General features: G+C 41.4%; 1 protein-coding gene across 1 annotated transcript in view; it reads left to right on the top strand.

Annotated features, from left to right (window-relative positions):
• Window positions 1–12,429: 12,429 nt before the first annotated feature.
• Window positions 12,430–20,144, top strand: part of LOC128732622 (protein sevenless) — a 91,488-nt gene continuing 83,773 nt past the window's right edge. The window contains exon 1 of the mRNA XM_053825913.1: window positions 12,430–13,075. Within this exon, the coding sequence (XP_053681888.1) occupies window positions 12,905–13,075 (171 nt within the window). The 5' untranslated portion in view covers window positions 12,430–12,904. The remainder of the gene's footprint in view (window positions 13,076–20,144) is intronic.

Below are 20,144 nucleotides of genomic sequence, written 5' to 3' on the forward strand. Positions count from 1 at the left end.
GTTTCGATATGCCAGACACGGTCGAAACGATTGGAATCAAAGGGATGCGCTACGGCAGACGCACCAGGTCCAGCATCCGCCTCCTCTTTTCCCCGTTCGACTTGTTGGAGCGATCAACATGATAGCTTTTTCCAGGATTTTGTCGTAAAAACCGAAAGCACTTGTTCCGCCGAATAATCCTCCTACTTTCGCCTGTACATGCAGCAGACAACAATAAAGATAATTATTATATCATTAACTGACTTTAGTGCCCATTGAGTGTGCGTGCGGCCGGCGGCCGTGTGGTTATGGTCTATTCCGGGCGACTCCTGTCGGTATTCATTTGAAGTAAATGAAGATATCAATTTCCTAATGTTCAACCCTTTTCAACTCTCCTTTCGACAGGCCGTTGTGTCTGTCTGTCTGTCTGTCTATCTGTTGAAAGCCAGTACCATTCAGTTTGGATGGAAAACTCGAAACTCAGATAGCAGGACAAATAATAATCTATCGTTGTCTGGTCTGTTTTGGGTTAGGTCCGGGATGTTTCACTCTGTTTTAATAGGCCAGAAGACATGCCGGATAAATGATTTTATGTGTTTTCTGTTTATCAGATGCGAACAGTTATGGCTTTATCATGAAAATACTCCTGATGTTCAGTTGTTGTTTCAGGACGAACTTTCAAAAGATGAACATTTTGGAATAAATATTCAAAACGGATTCATACATTGATAGTTGTGCATGATAAATAAGTTAAAAATGGGGTCGACCGCCTAGGCATTTCATTCAACGCTCTGAGACTAATTCGGCAAATCCATGCCCGGATCATTGTCGGTGAGCAGAAAAAACAACCCGACATAACATTTGAAACAACCGAAAACAGACTAACGGAACTGAGCCGAAATTTGAATCCACCGCGCTGATGTCCGTCCACCAGCCGCCGCAGGTGGACGGACTCTTCCAGTGGACAGCATCCATCAAAACAATTTTTCCCCCGCTGGATAACGCAGCGCTGCTGCGCTGGGGCTGAATGCATATAACGAGCGGCCACCACGGACCGCTGCGCTGCGGTCCACAGTCTCTGAGCAGATATTTTTTTATTGAAGTGAATGAAAACAAGTGGAGCCGAATTAAATTTGATCATATTTCATGCGGATATTTTGCGCACCCCACACTCGCTACCATCGTCACTGCAGCGGCAAACTTTTATAGGCACTAGAGCTGTCAGTCGGTCGGAACAAGACTCCGAACAATGTGTGCGCTAGTTTATGAGCCAAGGGGGCCGACAGCGTCGGTCATCGGATAGAATTAAGTTGGCCCCCAGGAGCAGGCCGTCGCTCGTCGTTGATGGGGGGTTGCTTGGGGAATAACGCGATGATGGATGCAAAAAAATTGTCCCCAACGCACCACACTGCCATGCCTACTACGATGGCTAGCGATGATGTTAGCGAAAATTGAGAGCAGCTTTGTAGGTTAGGTTCCGGCGCGAACCGACAGCGAATGCCGTGTCTGACTGACTAATAATAGATGCACGGAATTGGCCAGTTTTCGGAGCACGGCCGTAGGCGGCTTTTGAGCGGGGTCAATTTTGATGAATGAGCGAGTTTTGCGGAATCACGGGATTTTCTGACTCTGAAGTGATGAAAAGGCTCAGATTGATGACGGACTGTTTTTCTAATATGTACATAATTGGAAGCATCCAAGGCAATTCTTTCTTCTGTTCTAAAAAAAGTTGATATTAGCAAAACAAGAATTGATTGAACAGAAACTGAACTGAAACAGAACTCAAGTTGGTATGAACCAAAACCAAACTAAAATCTAGTTGCAATTGGACTGGAACTGAAGTAAAACTTTACTGAAAATGAACATTGAAATTGATACTGAACTAAAATTTCAGGACTCATTGCAAAAGCAAAGTCATAGAGCTACATTCTAACGAAATTTTTTGTTCAATAGACTTGCACTCAACTGTTAGTGCACATGACAACTGCGGGCTAGCGCTACGGTCCTAGCGATTCTAACAGTCTCTCCCAATCGAGATTCGAACATGTGGCAACTCGCTTCTTAGATCAGTGTCTTTCTTACTTCGAGATCTTGGAATGCTCATATCTACGGATTTTCACAAATTTTAGGGAAAATTTCTTCCAGTTATTGATATTTATAACGCTACATGCAGTGAATAATATCCAGTAAAACATAACTTTATTCTTTAAGAGTCGACATGAAAGCCTCTAATAGCGTTTTTCTTAGAGAAAGAAACGAACATAATAGTAAAAAGGGTTTACGGTAATGAGTAATGAATTAAACTTGCATTTGCACCAGGACGGCAGATCACCGTTGAATATGATTTCTATAGTGCGGTAGAACTTCTTAATCCCTGACTACTGTCAAGCGAATAAGGTTGTTCTTTATTATCAAATAGCTAGAATACTTGTCATATTTGCATTAATTAGCTGTTCTCTTTTTACGTAATGATCAAAAGCTATTGAACATTCAAGCCCCAGAAAACACACAATACTACGATTAATAGACTAGAATAACGAAAACAGGGTAAACAGCTAACGAAAGACAACAAAAATACGACGGAAATAACATAAAAATACGACTAAAAGACGCCAAAGTAAACAATAATACGACAAAAACGGTACAACCACATTGTGAAAGCATCAAAAAGGCGACAAGACATGCAAATACGAAGATGATAATACATGGCAGAAAAACGACGAAATATCGGTAAAAAAGGAATAGAATGAAAACATTTTTTATGTCTTATCCTAAAAACCTAAAAAATGGCAAAAAAGTGACGATGAAAAGATAACAAAAACGAAGGATAGACGACGAAAAGACGTCAAAACAGTACCAAAACGGCCACCAAACGACTAAATGTTGCCGAATAATGTCACAAATCATGCCAAGGGTCAAAAAGCGATAAACAGACGACGAGAATACAACTGAAATATGAGAAAAATGGCATGAAAAGACGACAGAAATACGACTAACGTGAAGAAGCAATAAAGGGATGACAAAAGGCGACTAAAAACAACCATGAAATGATAAAAAACACATCAAAAGAACGACGAAAAGATGGCCTAAAGGTGACGTAAAACACGAAAGACGATAAAAATATGATCAAAAGTTACCGAAAAACGCAGAAACAACTAAACCGATATGGAAAAGACGTTGAAGAGACGATAAAAAAGACGACAAAATAGCGACAAAAGCTGCCAAAAGAAGCCTACGAATGACGACGAAAAGACACCGTCAAGAGCAATCAAATTGCCACAAAAAGATGATAAAAAATGACAACAAATCACTGAGAAGAGAAAAAGATGATGTAAAGATGCAAGATAGGCTGATGTTAAACAAAAAATTAAAGAACCAACTAACAGACGTTAAAAAGAAACACAAACAAAGGACAAGAAAACGACAGCAAAAGGCGACAGAGAACACATAAAAAAGACGAAAAATTAAACACAAAATACCAGAAAACTAAAACTATTTCAAATGAAAGTTGAAAGACGGAAAAACAATGACGAAAGGTGAAAAATAAAATGAAAAAGATCAGGAACGTAATCCGAGCGTGTGCGTAATTGAATGGATTACGTCAAATCTCAAATGTACAATGAACAGATTTGTGGTTAAAAAAAGTATTGTTTTCCTTCAAATACAATAAAGAACAATCCCTATAAAATGAATGCGATAAAGAGTCACCTTTAGGCGGAATGAAGCGGGGCTCATCCGCATAAAAAGCATTATCTTTTATAAAATTTAGTATACTTTAAAACAGTGCATATCGAAATTAAAGCACACTGTACAGCAAAACTAACAAACCTTCAAATGAAGCACAAACATCGGTCAAATTTTGATTCAAACTAAAATTTGATTCAAAATTCGATTAACATTTGCGTCTCTCTTAATTTTGTGACAAAATTATGCCTCTGCAAGCAGACTTAGCACGCTCTTTTCGCTTCGATTATGCTCTTTTGATTACTAGTAGTAGGTAGTAGTAGGGGAAAGCCACCATCATTTCAAGGACTTGCCAATGTATGTGGGTAGAATTACAGTAGATCCAAATTTGATTATCAAATGAATTTCACACTAATGCTGTTACAGAAGGGCCAAAAGGGATTGGGCGGACCCACAAGCAGAGACACTTGTGCGCATTTCGGGGTTATAAGAGTCGCCTTCCAGCATTAGGATCCTTCCATGTAATAATCAATTTCGCTGTACCAACTTTAACCCACGTGATGATTTGTTTGTTTTAAATTGAGTAGTGCCATATTTGCTTCAGACCTTAAGAATTCAAGTTGGCAATCCACTCCATCATCCAGTCTTCCACATTTATGATATCAATAATAATACTGTTAATAATATGATATTAAGATGAAATGTGGCATATATGGGTAAAATAAGAACAATCTCACCAGCAGTCCTTCGTATGGAATAGCGTGCTTTGAGGTTCCATAAGTGCTTCTAATAGTTAATTTAATTTTTCATTCTGGTATCCATGTGCAGTATTAAAACTCGTTTTGGCCAAAATTTTTACTATATAGCAGGAAATGCTTCATAAGCTAAAACGAAAAAAATAATTAAAATAACTTATTAGGCTTACCTATTAGCTAGGCCATGTGGCTCCGTCGTCTGCCCAAAACTGCGGTTTTGAGACCAGGCAGCCGGAAACCACCCAGCATCGCACCTCCTAGCTTGGCTACTCAATAGAGCATTACCAGGTATGGCCACGTGGAGGCGCCAGGTAGGGGCTTGGGATGGCTAGAGCTATATTGGACGCTCCTCATTTGCCTTCCCCATTTCATACCCTGTCCAACGATGCTTGGTTTAATAGTTATAAACTTTTAAAATAAGCGACGTTCGAGAAAATTGAAAAATTTCTTTTGAATTTTTCTGCGAAAATAGGAAGACCCGATTTTTTAAATATTGTTTTTATTAATAAGTCCATATCCTACGCCCGTAGGCAAAAGTTAATGAAATTCTGAGAATCTTTGGTGGGACAATAAGGATTGCTAATGTGCGACTATATTAGTGGTATGTGTGCATCGTGAAAAAATTTTCGCAGCGAAAACAAATTTGGAGATGGAAACAAATCGCGTATACGTATACGTGGCGAAGTGGGCGCGCGGTAAAGTCAGCAATCTCTATAAGCTTAAAAATCGGTTACGTAAGCTTACTTAATTTAGTCCTTTAATTACATAACTGTTAAAGTGAGGTCTTTGAAATCAAATTATGTGCGATCAACACACTCCAGCCAATGCTGAGAAGCGTCTGGATTTAAGTGGGATAGAGGTACAGATATTTGCTAAATTTTCAAAACTAAAGCGATTGGATGGACTTGTTTGGGAGCCTTAAAAATGCCGAATATTGAGTGAAATAATTGCCTTTCCTCCACAACGACGTCAGTATTAAAAGAAATTAGCGTTAATCATTTAAAGCAAGATCTAGTCATCGTTTCCACCGTGGTCAATCCAGCTTTCCACGAGCGATAATGGCGGACATTGGGAACAAGTGAGCACAATCTATTGACATTCATTGCAGATGCATCAGGTTCGCCCTGACGGAGTTAGTATGGAAACATCCATGATTATTTGTTGTTCGAGTGTAAAAATGTAAACATTGTTTAGTTTTGCAGATTAGCTGAAGCGAATCATAAACGGATTCAAACTTTTGTGGGTTTTGGCCATAATTTCCTGAAATTTCCTTTTCAGATGTGTAGTGTGGAGTTGACAGAAGACGTTCCGATCCGCCGAGATAAGTAGTGGTTTGACTGTTTGTTTTTTTAGGCTAGAGACTGATGTGTGGCGATGTCTTTCTTGTGTGCTGTCCGTTTTGAACCTTACACAGTCGAAGACAGATGACCCATCGGGTGGCTGACTCGGTTAATAATACAATGTAGAGTTTTATACAATTGAATGCACTTTTAAAATATAGTTTATTAATTAGTATATGACTGCGATACATAAGCAAGTGTAGAATCTGTGTGGATGCTATAATAAATACTGGCAGCACTAGTAGTTGTTTCGCCCTTTTATCCAACTTCGGTTATGGCATCACCCGATACGCAACCGACCGTCAGCGTCATCGTGTACATACAGGCTCGACTCCACCATTCGGCCTCTTTCGTATTCCAGCCGCAGGAGAGGTAAGACGTACTTCTTAACAGTAGAGTGTGATGGAAGATTTCTCCGCACCACGCGCATACATAGAATCATTGCCACTAAAATAGATATTCTTTACATATATTCGTATTTACGTATATTCATATTACTCATTATTTAATACATTTACATATACATCATTAAAAGAGGGGAGGGAGCATCAGGGTATCAAATGAATCGAAGACTGAATGAGGGATGTGGTAACCAGCCCAAGTCATATAAGGTCGGAGAGGATTTTGACGCGCCCTTCTAGCACACAAATCATTGCGCAAGATAAGTTTGCACGGCGAAGTTATGTATCTAGAAACCGGAGGTCTATGCTGAAAGGAGTGTCTTATATTCCCATGGAATCATATAAGCGACATTGCTTATAGATCCACCCAACCCCTTTTGGTCCTTCACGAACAGCATTGACATGAAAGTTGCTGAGTAGATAAATTCGATTCTGCAGTAATTCTACTTGCATACAATGGGAAACCCTTGAGGTGATGGTGGCTACCCCCATACATACATACATACATAATTTCCTGAAATTTCCTTTTGACAATCGTGTGAGTTAAACACTCAAGTGCACTCAGAGGCAAACATTATTTTCATATTGGTCGAGCCGTAGCTAAGTTTGCTCTTGAACAGCGTCGCGGCTTGATAAGAAATTTTCCACTGCGTATTTGGACGTTCTGCCCGAAGTTTGCGAAAACTACGAAGCCACAATCCATCCGTTCAATTATGTTTTTCTTTCCCTGATCTGCGAAAACTAAACAATGTTCACATTTTCACACTTGAACAATAAACAATCAAGGATGTTCCCATAGCAACTCCGTCAGGGCGAACTCGACGCTCCTGCAATGAATGTCAAAAGATTGTGCCCACTTGTGCCCAATATCCGCCATTATCGCTCGTGGAAAGCTGGATTTAACTGTCAAAAGTGGTCCGGACTTTCAACGGTATACCCGGTCCGGCCCGGTTCCGGAAGGCTTCGTTCCGGTTCCGGTCCGGTAAAAAGTCGGACTCAAAAATTTCGTTCTGATCGGACTTCGGACCGGGTATCGGACCGGACTTTTCGGACTTTTCCTGGTCCGATGTCGATCACTCACAACTCGCTTCTTAGATCAATGTCTTTCTTACGCCGTGACTTTGAATGCTCAAATTTACGGATTTCACAAATTTTACGGGAAATTTCTGTCAGTTATATTGCACCTGGCACCAATTTAACGAGTCCTACGCAAATTCGTTTTTTAATAATAATTATCCTGTACTTACTTAATACATTGAAAATGTGCTTGTTAAGCAAGGACGGTTACAGTGGGGAGGCAATAACGAAAAACTGATAGTTCAAATTGCAAACATGCGTGGTAAACGCAGAAAATAACCACGCTAATAATTTTCGCGTGGGACTCTAAATAGGTGGAAACTCCGCAATAAATATCACGGGCACGATACATGCAGTTAATATTGCTGATTGCAAGAAAAATTTTATCATCCAAAGTGCGCAATCGCTCGTAAAAGTGCTACTTTACACTAAATCGTTTTGGTATCCTCGGCGCACTTTTTCGTTACATTTCAAGCTATAAGGGCGCCGAAGAGACCGAAATGATTTATGCTAAAATAGAACTTTTATGAGCGATTGCATACTTCGGATGGCACAATTTTCCTTGCAATCAGCAATAATATCCAGTAAAGCATAACTTTATTCTTTACTAGCTGACCCGACAAACTTCGTATTTGTATCTCGGATCACCCTTGTCACAATCTCGAGTTTTGCAAGTTTCTAAGGAGTTCATGGGTGGTTTAATATACAAATTCTCCTCACAGTAAAGTAGAAAACAACTCCACCCATTACTTAGCTTGTTCAAATAAAGTGGATAGCATTAAAATATTCGCCATGATTAAACAACATTTAGCCGAATACCATTTTGCGGAACACCACTTTTCGTTTGACCAAAACACGGAACGCCATTTCGCGGAAAACCTTTCGCGAGATGTACCATTTCACGGAAAATGTTTTCGTGGAAAGTACCATTTCGCAGAGGTTATTCTCTCCTTACTCACTGTCACTCGTTTGGACCCAACTGAAGGAAAGAAGTCAGTTTACCTAGGAAAATAAATAAACCTAGATAGAGGTAAAATCTGCAGGGGGGCTGCCCCTGCAGTGGCCGGTGCTTCCGACGGCGGGTTACCGGCAACACTCGCGACCTGTGGCCGTTTCGCGCTGAATCATCTAATGTTATTATTGATAGTTTTCGGTGGTCTCGTTATTGACTAATGTTTTATGAAAGAGTCTAAAACTTCTCGAGTTCGATTAGTTTTTGAGTTCAGAAAAAATTTCTGTTTTATTTGTATGAGAGTCCTTATCCCTCTACCACAGGGGTGAGGGGTCTCAAACCATCAAACCATTAAAAAAATTCCTGCCTCCAAAACCCCTCACATGCCAAATTTGATTCCATTCGCTTGATTACTTCTCTAGTTATGAGGATATTTGTATTTCATTTGTATAGGAGCCCCCCACTATTGAAGGAAAGGGGTCATAATTCCCCTCCTAAAGAGGGGAGGGGTCTCAATTCACCATAGAAAAAAATGCCTTTAAAAACACCCACATGCTAAATTTGGTTCCATTTGCTGATTAGTTCTGGAGTTATGAGGAAACTTGTATTTCATGCAAATTTTCACGTCGATCGGTTCAGTAGTTTTCGATTCTACAGGGTGCTCCACCTTTTATGTCGGTATGAAAACATTGAATGACTTTAAGAAAAAACAACCGATTTCTATTAGTAATGCATTTTTATTTAGTTTGGATCCTTAAAATTTTCTAGGTTTAGTTTTTGAAATTAATTGATATTGTGACCACCTTTATTAGAAATTACAAATTGACTCCTTTTTTTCCGCGTTTTCCTTTTTGAGCATCTCGGGTGTTATAGTGTCGATTTCGGTACGAATATTTACCAAGAGCTCCTCAATAGTTTGTGGCTGGTTGGCGTAAACCTTGCTTTTCAGATAACCCCACAAAAAGAAGTCCGGGGGGCAGGCTTGGCATACACTTTTCGCTTCGATTTTACTCTTTTGATTACTGCATCTCAGGCAAGCAAAATTTGAAAAAGTGATGTATGGGGCGTTTGTAGAATTTTTTATTATCTACAATATTTCTGAAGTAAGCATTACTGTGCGTTTTGTATTTATGGCGCTATAAGGCTGCTACCCTCTTGGTAGCAAAAAGAGCGCTCTTTTTTGCTACCAACGGCATTACTGCCCAACAGCGCCGTAAATACTAAAGATAAAACTTCACTTTCTTCAGCAATATTATATTTAATTACTAGCTCTACAAATGCCCCATACACCACGTTTTCAAATTCTGCTTGGCTGAGGAGCAGTAATTAAAAGAGCAAAATCAAAGCGAAAAGTGTATGCCAAGCCTGCCAGGGGGGTTAAATTCCAGATCACCGGGTGGCCAGTCAATATCGCCTCTTTTTGACACCAGACGTCCCGGAAATTTTCGTTGCAGAAATTGAATTATTGAATTCGCAGTGTGGCATGGTGCACCGTCCTGTTGAAACCAGTAACCTTCTAGACCTTTTTCGCGCATTCGTGGGCAGACATAATGAGCCAACATCCACCGATATCGATTTCCATCGACAGTTTCATTTTCTTTGAAAAAATATGGACCAATGATGGTTTTGGCGCAAATCCCGGCCCACACAGTTATTTTCCGGTTCTTTCGGTGTGAAGCGATACATGGCGAAAATTGTACTGAAATGGTGTTTCCAAAACATATCTAATGAAAGAAATTGGTTGGTAAATGTGAAAGTTATACAGCGTTTACATACCGACATAAAAGCGGAACACCCTGTAGATAAATCAACCTATTCACACTTACATTTTCCCTATTGGAGTCTGATAAAATGCAAAATATTTTAATTCTAATTTCTTGGCACACTTTGTTAGTTTCCAGGATGCTTTGCTACTGTCAACGAATAATGCTATTCTTAGTAACGCAAAGTGATGAAAAGATAAAAAGATGACAAAAAGAAAAAAAACGACAAAATGCCGACGAAAAAACGCCAAAACAGTAAAAAAAGTCGAAAAAAACGGCGCAAGACAAAAATACGACAGAGAGATAACAAAAAAAAAACGACGAATACAAAAAACGACAACAAAAATATGACAAAAAGGCGGCGAAAAAGAGACAACAATAAGATGACGAAAAAAGGAGACGATAAAAAAAACAAAAAAAACAGCAAAAATACGATGAACAGACACTGATAAAGCACCAGAGCAGCAAAAAATGCAAAAAAATACAAGAGGATAAAAAGTCGGTAAAACAGGGATGGAAAACAACATGATAAATAAAAAATATCGAAAAATCGATAAAACACGCAAAAGACAACGAAAAGATGGCAAATATACATCAGAAAAAGGACAAATTGTCGACGAAAAGACGCCAAAATATCCACAAAAATGCTAGAAACCATAAAAAAAATTCAACAGAAATAAAAAACACGACAAAAAAAACATTTAAAATGCGTCAAAAAGACAACAACACATTCAAAAGGAGACGACGAAAGTAGGACAGAAAGACGACAAAAGAACGATGAAATTAGAGTGAAGAAAACATCATTTGGGTGTGCTTTTCGACATGCCAGAAGAGCATTGGGTTGGAAAGCCACTGCGACGGTCTTAATGATCGTGTTTTCTGGCAGTTTTGGTTGTCTTGACAACAAACAGAAGGACGAGAAAAGGTACCAAAAAAAGGGATGATATGACAACAAAAAACGAGGGAAAAATAATCAAAAAAACGAGAAAAAAAACTACAACTTGATGATGCCAAATTGAAGGCGCCAAAACGGCTGCAGAAAAGACGAAAAACTGACGAACAGATAACGGAAATGTGCTTTAAAGATGGCACAACGACCACGAAGAGTCGGCAAAGATTCGACCGAGAGTTGATTAAAAGCCGGCGAAAACGCGTCGAAAAAACAACGAAAAGATCACGAAAAGACAACATAAGAAGAACGTTGAAAAGACAGTAAATAGACGATAAAAGGACAGCATAGAGGCGGCGAAAAGATGGCAAAAATGTGATAAAAGGGAAGTGAAAAGCTGATAAAATATGAAAGCTGACAAAAATACGAGGAAGACACGGAAAAACGCTAAAGAGATGACAAAAGATGTCAAAAACGTGGAAACTTTACACTTTTCAGCAAAATGAACAAACAATACTAACCCTGCAAATGAAGCATAAATTGTGGGTTATTTTTTATTTAATCTAAAATTTGATTGAATGTCGCTTTTTTCTTGATTTTGAAACGAAAGTGTAGCCCTTTCTTCGGTGATAAAACTAAGGATTTTTCCTCAGCAAAGTCTGGCAACGCTGTCGTATGACCAATAACTGATAGTCATATCACAATCGAACTACATAATCATTCGACAATCGAATAGAACACAAATCGGTTACAGATTAGCAAGGTTACAAATGTATTTATCTTCAATAATTAACGACGCTCATCTCAATCAACGAATGTCACGGACAAGTAAACTAGAACCACTTAAAAAGCCATAGTCCTACCATACAGACCGCCCACCGCTACCGACCGAAACGATCACAGTATTTATGTACGCGATGCACATAAATCTCACGCACGGCCACTTGTTGTTACTCTCGGTCTCGGTTGTCCCGAAAAGAAACAAGAAAAACATTCAAACGATCATTTTCCCCCTTTTTCCAGTTCGTTTCCACATTCAATATTACATCCATTCATATTTGTATTGTTGTTTGTTGCATGCACCTTCTCGTGCACGAGCACGACACTAAACCCTCGCTGTGCGCGGTCTGCGCTGACTGGTCCGGTCTCCGGTGCCGGTCCCGTCCGCTATGGCTTCCGAAACGGATGACGATACATCGGACTCGGACATCGCGCCGGCCGGTTCGGCTTAAGTCAGTCAGTCAACTAGTCAAGTCAGTCGTGTATCGGCCCTCACTCGAAACGGTTGCGCTTGCATGTTTGCTCGCTCGAAAGTGATCGGTTTAGTACGGCGGTGAAATTTTTACTGAGCGCCATCTGAATGTCAAACGTGTACTACCATACCACAGTTAGTAGTTCCCGACGTTGTTCCTTGTTCCAGCTGGCGCAGTCAGCTCAGTAGCAGCAGTACATTGAGTGATTTGAACGCGGGTGCGCTGCGCGGTGGACTCATCCATCCATCAATCCACGGAGAGATTAGTCGTTGGTTGACCGTCGTCGGATTAAGTCGTTGGTACGGTACGGTGAGAACTGAGAGAAGACCAGCAGTTTGTGATTAAGAAGTGATCAGTGGTGAAAGCAAAAGAAAAAAAAATAAGTAAGAAGGAAAGGATCAGTGCGCGACTTTGAAAGGTCGATGCAGGAGGAAAGGATTTAATTACACGAGAAGACTGTGGGATTGAACTGTGTGCTGAGTGTGTTTTGGGCCCGGAAGTATGGAGTTTGCCCGGGGGGAGAAGTGGCAACGTTTCGGTGCGTTGATTTGTGTGGTTCGATCGTCCAGACGATCGTGAGAAAAGATTTTGTGGTCACTTGCTTGCTGAACGACAAGGATATCGATCGATCCGATCCCGTCGGTTATTTTTTTTTTGGTTCTCGATTGGAAGAAGTGAAGAAAACAGGTTTTTCGAAAACAGGTGAAATATGATCAAGTGATTTGAATTTTGGGTTGATTCAGGAATCCAATCAGTCAATCAGTTAGAGTTGGAAATTGGAAGGAAAATAGTTGAAGTTGAGGCGAGCGAAATGCAACGGATTTTGACCACTCGCAACACGAGCTTGTGGGCTGTTGTTGTTGTGCTGGTGCTGGTGGTTGTGGTGGAAGCTGCGGCCTTAACGGAGGTTGAGCTGGAGGATGACTACCTGGTTGCGACCAAGGAGCTGGAGCAGCAGTGCGTTCACCGATGTCCGGATCAGGTTAGTGTCAGAAAAAAAACGGAGAGTTAAACTCGCTAGCTACTCGACACGCTTCGACTTTGCTAGGTGATAATAATGTAGTGATAAGTTTGAGATGAGTTTTTTTTTCGTTTGGAGTCTTCACTGAACTAAGATTAGTTTTCTGAAAAAAAAAACGACTTGAGTCAGGCACAATCTCGAAGAGCTCTAACGTAGAGCAGATAATGCGATGGACTAAATATATACACACACTGGCCAGTGAAGACGTTACAAAAATATGAAAACAAAACGAACTTTTTTCAACTATCAACATGTAAGACGGGAGTGATAACGGAGGCGACCTGAACCTGGCGCCCGGTTGAACCTTCTCAGTTTCGTTCGATCGGGAACATTCAACTGTGTCAGCGAAGAGAATGTCGAAATTAAAAAATTGTCTTCCACCAATTTTAAAATCTTCCAACTTTAGAGTTTCTTATCGAGAGTGCAAAAAAAAGGGAAGACAATCATCCAGTGTTTTGAGTGTTTCGAAGAATTCACTGCCGGCCAGACCAGCTGAGCTGGTTCGTTCTAAGCTGAGCGTTCTACTAACGACCGCACAAGGGCGGCTGATGGCTTGCTACATGGCAGCAGAATAGCGCATCATCTTTTGCCTGATTGAAATTTCCTTTCAATTTTTGCGCCTTTTTTTCATGTCGCCGTCGTCGTCGTCGTCTCGCGGGATCGCGCTGTTCGCACTGCGCACTAGCGAGCGATAGTTTGTGATAAAAGCCGTTTCGCTTTGTGCCGCCCGCTTCGTTCCGCGACCCAGCCGCGACCCTATAGAAGTCTTCCGATTGAATCTGTTGATTATTTGCGCCAAAAGATGCCATTTAAATTACAAATGATCTATTGTGCGGCGTGTTATCCCAAAGGGATCAGCGTTAGCATCAGCGTCTAGGCAGGCTGTGGCTGTTGAGAGTGTGACACCGTCTTGAACTGTCACTGTTGAGTGTCACCAAGGTAACTACTGCTTAGTTGTTAGTGAAATGTCTCATAATACAGAATGGAATTTAAATCTTTGCAAGTGAAATTCCCAACTGAAAGCCTGTTCTGGAATCTTACGGTTCGTAAATTTTTACCAAGTGTGCGCGAAACGAAGCTTATAATCGAGCGGATTTCTTTTGCCTGACACCCGAACGGGTAGTGATGGTGATGTTGTTGATGATGCGTTCCGTTAGCTCATCGCCTTTTAATTGTTTTTGTTTTCTTCGGTACCGAACCGCGGCGGAAAGCAACGAACGACGGAACGAACAGAAAAAGGATTATCAGTGCGCGCGCTTATCGGAGCATGAAAGTCGGCTGCTGTGCTGGCGGACTTTTCCTTCTATGCTTCTTCAGACGGTCCGGTCCGGTCGCGATCGGTTGGTTTGGTTTGTTGTTTACTATCGGTGAGCGAGCGAGCGAGCGAGTGTGAGCTTTTCACTGTCTTCATTGCCTGCGGCTGCGGCTGCGGCTGCGATGCCAATCGAATCGAAACAGAACCGAAGATGATGATGCTGTGCTGGGCTGACATGTGTATCAGCTTCGGCAGCGTCGAAGGAACGCTGTGCTGTGATGACCCCTCCGCGGCACGCAGAGACAGTGAGAGCCGGGTGAGTGAGATAGGACGGCAGGAGCATGGACCGACCCGACGCTGCTGGCCGGTGCCAGCCCGTTGACGGACTGAGTGAGGCCTACTGAAAGCTGATTAGGGTATGTTTTTTACCCGAAGAACGTCTGTCTAGGTCGATAAGAGGTACATGACCCCGTTCTGCGGTGAGTTTTCCTGATACGCAGTAGAGCTGTTCTGTACCGTGTGTATAATCGGGACCAAAACATTTGGGATGAGATGTACAATTTTAATTTAAAACAAATTACTGTTAGGCGCCGTAGCGCAATCTTGTTTGATTCTAATACTAAAAATAATTCGCTAATCTCTCAACAAGCACGTTACTTAGTTGCTACTGAGACCTGAACCTGAAACCGTCGAAACACAATTATTCATACAAGATTTTTATACATTTTATTTTAAGCACAGCATGGCGTGTTTGATTTTTGGAATAAAGCTTTTCCAATTTAAAAAGAAGCAAATCTATACAGTAATTTAAAAGAAATGTTACACGATATGTTACACTATCAAAAAGCACGGCACATAGCTCACACATACAGAAGTTAGTGTGTACAAAAACACGATTGTTTAACGGGCTATATCTACGACGGCATGTCGCGCCGTTCTGTTGAAATCACCGGTCGTCCAAGTTCATGTTCATTATTTTTAGGCATTAGTTCATTATTTTTAGGCTGAGCTAGTTTTAGAGGGATAAATCAAAAGCTATTTCTCTTCGAAAGAGACGATTCATCTGCTGCTGCGTTTTGCAATAATGTGCTGAAAATGGAGACGGTCTTTAGAGAGTGAAAACAGTCACCAAGTCCTTTTGGCTGTACGTACATTGCTTACAATATGAGGATTCTATCAAGGTGATTCCTCTTTTGAAAAAGGATGCCGACCTAAATACGATGAACTTCATCTCTTTCAAACTTGGTTTGGATAAAAAATATCGCTTCAACGCACTTGAAGGTTCCTGGCCAAATGGTATTGCTGTCCGGGAATTTGATAATCCCAATTCTAACAGTTATTGGACTACGCTTACCACTCAATCGTTCCTGATAGCTCCTCGCGTAGAGTTAAGTCCGATTGGTGGTTTTTTATTCGCCAATACCGAACCGGGCTCAAATGCTACAGACATATGCAGCTTATTCGCTAAAAAGTTTGCTAGCAAGCGTGTTTTGTTACGTAAGTTTAACCAGCGACGAAGTCGAGTGCGCTGCAAGTAATCTGGGTATTAACACCGAGATTATCTCCACTGCCGCTACGCAACTGAAGTCCTCCTTCAATCCCGGGCCAGCAGGAATTCCGTCCGTTTTCCTAAAGAAGCACATCTCTTGTTTGCTTAGACCACTGCCGCTCGTATTCCAGAGTAGTAAGTCCATCTCCAGCGGTATTTTTCCGTCTTGCTGAAACTCTGCTCATATGTTTCTTGTGTACAAAAATGGCAATAATCGAGATGTGGACAATTACTGAGGAATAACATCGTTGAGTGCCGTCTCGAAATTGTTCGAGCTAATCGTCTTGGAACCGCTTTTTTCACATTGCAAGCAATAGTTGAGCACGGATCAGCAGGCTGGAGGTGGAGGAATCCACCCTGGTCGATCCACTGATATCAATTTGCTGTGCCTTACTACGCACATCGTCGACAACATGTCTGCAATGACGCAAACCGACGTCATATATAGCGACAAATCAGTCGCCTTTGATGAGCTCAGTCACGCAATCGCAATCGCTAAACTCGAATGACTTGGGATAAGCAGAACTCTTCTGTGATGGTTCCGATCTTATCTAATTGGTAGCCAGCTGATGGTTGCCATCGGTGATTGCAGATTCAGTAGATTCAGTGCCACCTCAGGTATTTCGCTGGGTAGTCATCTTGGACCGCTGATTTCAACTGCTCATATCCTGCTCTATTTCAACGTGCTTGAAGGACAACGATTATATGCCAATGAACTAAAAATATTCTTTCTGGCACACTTCCCTAACACAGACATCAAAATGGTCTAGGTTTAATCGCGGTGTTAAGAAATCTTGTTGGAATGAGGAAACTTCGTCACTTGTTTTGGCTTACTTCCCAACCAAGATATCAAATTGGTATAGGTTTAGATCAACGTAAAGAATCTTCCAACCAATCACGAAACAAGAATTCTGGTAAAACATAGGTTCATTGTTTTAAATTTTTCAATAGTTCAACATGAAGAATCCATACTTTTCTTCATTTGGGCCAATTGTTAGAAGATTTACCAATTGGTTGTTGTTAGAATATTGAAAATCGTTCGGGAAACCACTAAGCTTAGCGTTCGAAACCTTTCCACTTTTCGAGAAAGATTTTTTGGAATTACTCCCTATACCAGCTACCTTCCTGAAAGACTTGGATTACGGGGTTACTTGGATTACGCTATTGAACAAACGAACCAATTTATTAAGTTCCTTCTACGAGAGTATGCATATTGGTCACAGTTGAACGCAAACTACAACCTGTTATCCGACATCGAAGTAAGAACCAAGAAGAATATATTGACAGAAATCTACAAAATCGTATTAGCGTGTCACACGATAAAAGATGGAAGCCTGATTCGCGACCTGAGCCAAGCTTACGACCAGGTTTCAGGGGAAATGGAAATCACACATGGTCGCGCGAACTCCTGGAACAACAAGCTCGCATAGAAGACGAGTTCGCGAACCGCGATCAGGTTGAGTGGCCTGAAGAGGACCCCGACCAGGAGGAGGTTTGGTCCGATGGAGAACCAGACGAGGGTTACGTAGAGGAAATACAAGGACTAGAAATTAACGTGCCTTCTTCTCAAAATTAACACACTCTCCTAGGAATGTTCTTGGTAAGAAACAATCCAGAAATAACAAACATGAAAGAAATATTCCGGGACACTAGTCTAACTGTCTTTCAATTTGTTTCCATGTTTTTTTTTGCGGTAGAACCATGTCCACAGCTACCACGAATCCTGTACATTGTTTATACTAAAACACGAGTTTGGTCAATTACATAGGAACGGAGTCTTTCTCCGAAGACCCGCGCTGAAAAACGCGGACTAACACGCTTACGGACGAACAATGTCACACGCAGTACCTTGCAAGTCGTAAGGACCTGCATAGTGTCGTCGTCCTGAAAGTAAAAACAAGTTAGATCAAAACTTTTCGGTCCGTGGTTTCTACAGTTGACTGATGAAGAGGCACAATCTATGTGTCGAAAAATACCCAAAAACCGGATAGGTCACTGCATTAATAAGGGGAGCGCGCAGTCTTCTTTTGTCCAGCACCTCTATGGTTCAAAGGTACACGGGTACCAGCGAGCCACACGCCCTGGCAGGTGTTGTGGGTTCAAATCCGGTTATAATCTGATTAAAGCTTGGTTCGACCCGACTGTTCTTCAAGCAGCTTAGAGCCGGATACTCGTCGCCAATTCGTTGAGCGTCTCAAAACTCGCAAGTCAGCTTCAATCCGGTCGAGCCATCTAGCACGTTGGGCTCCTCTATTCCTGGTGCGGGAGGAGTTCTTGAAGAGAGAAGAAAACACTCACATTCTGAAAATCGGTGACGTATGTTTCTTGATCGTAGCGTTTTGCGAAGGACAAAGAATGCCAGCGATCCCGATTAGATGAGCTCATCTACTACTTCTAGTTGGTCGCCGTCAACGATTACCACCCGTGGGAGACATGCGTTTGTTTGGTCTTCTATGCATTTATTTTTTGCCCAGTCCTCCTAGATTCTGCTGTCAGTTTGGCGTAGATTGCCTTCGCCGTCGCAAGGTTACCGCTTATGATAACAAAGTCATCTGCAAAACCTAGGAGTCGCGTCTCGAATGGATCCGAATGTCCCTGGGGTGCGCAATGTGACATCTGACCAAACATCCACTACTAGGCACTCACTTAACTGCCTTTGCGCGAGCATCCACTGCACACTCGACCGCACTCTGTCAACCGATAGAGTTACACGCTACCGCATATTTCCAAGTATCGTGTTAGACGTACCTTTACACACTTCAGGTGAAACCCTTACGATATAGTATAAATAATAGGATACCACACGCACGAAACACACTACTTGATCTAATGTAGCGTCAGATCAGTCGCGTCAGATTGTCCGGCAACCGAGTTCGTGCGATATCTGCCATAGCTAGTCTCGATCGACTGTATCGTATGCTGCTGTGAAGCCAATAAAGATGGGATGCATGGGTACGTTGTACTCTCTGCATTTTTACAATTCCTTATGAAACCTTTTTTATCATTGATACAAACAGAAGAAGATACAGCGAAACCAAATCATCCGGGAGAAAAAGCGCTTCCTGGAAGAGCAGGAATATGCAGAGTTGGAACGGCCGCTTCGTTTTCAGGAAACGCGAAAATTCTACCAGAAACTGAACGGATCCCGCAAAAACTGTGTGCCGCGTACCGAAACGTGTCGGAATGAGCATGGTAGTATTTTGACGATCGATCGTAAGGTGACCGAAAGGTCAAAGCAGCCCGTCGACGAACACTTGAATAGCGCCCAGGCGGAGAACTATGCCGGCGGGGAAGGTGATTTCGACGGTGCAACAAACGGGGAAGAGGGGCCAACCCCATCGATAGGCGAAGGTAAGGAGGCCATCACGCAGCTAAAGAATAATAAATCGGCAGGGAACGATGGCACCGGAGCGGAGCTTAATAAATGGGTCCACAAAAACTGACCATTTGTCTGCATCGGCTAACTGTTAGGATTTAGGTTAAAGAACAGCTACTGGAGGAGTAGAGAGTTCTGGCAGCACGGTTCAGAATAGTTGTTTTTATTTTATCGCTCCGTTGCTTTCGAAATTTTCAGTGGTAAAACTCAGTATTTATTTCTGCAGTTTGCGCGAGTGTGTTGTTTAGTGCTGATGGCTTCCTAATCCCGCTGATTTACAAAGGATAAGCAGTAGTAGTTTCCGATGACATGTCATAGAAGCCCCATAAAAAATAATTCGAGATGACAATTGTTTTCGTTGTTTATTGACTAATATGGGTTTCGTTTGACATGTAGTTGGCGCTATGGTACAGATGATGCTGTTATGCATCAAAATTAAAATAGTTAAGCAGAGTTTTGGAATGTGTAGCTGAGCAACTGAAATGTTCTCTTCGGCTGTATTTTGATTAAAATTATAAAAGCGGATAATTTGAACGAATGAAATTTCGTGTTTAATGCAATATCTCCAAAATAGAACTTAAACGGCATATATATATATGGAAGAGAACTATTTACTATTTCAAATTAGCTTCGCATGCTGCTTGTTTCAAATTATAACTATGATTTTGTCAAATTAAATACACGTCAGAATAATGAAAATTATTCTGGAAGTGTGGATATGTAAAAGTATCCATGCGGGGTTTATTGTTTATGGAGGCGACTTCGGAATGTGCGTGTGTATCCAGGCATTCTAGAAATGGATCGTTTGATGGACAATAGAGCTATCACCTTCTATCTCCAGGACTAAAAT

This window comes from Sabethes cyaneus, chromosome 1 (assembly GCF_943734655.1).
Source record: "Sabethes cyaneus chromosome 1, idSabCyanKW18_F2, whole genome shotgun sequence".
Taxonomy (NCBI): Eukaryota; Metazoa; Arthropoda; class Insecta; order Diptera; family Culicidae; genus Sabethes; species Sabethes cyaneus.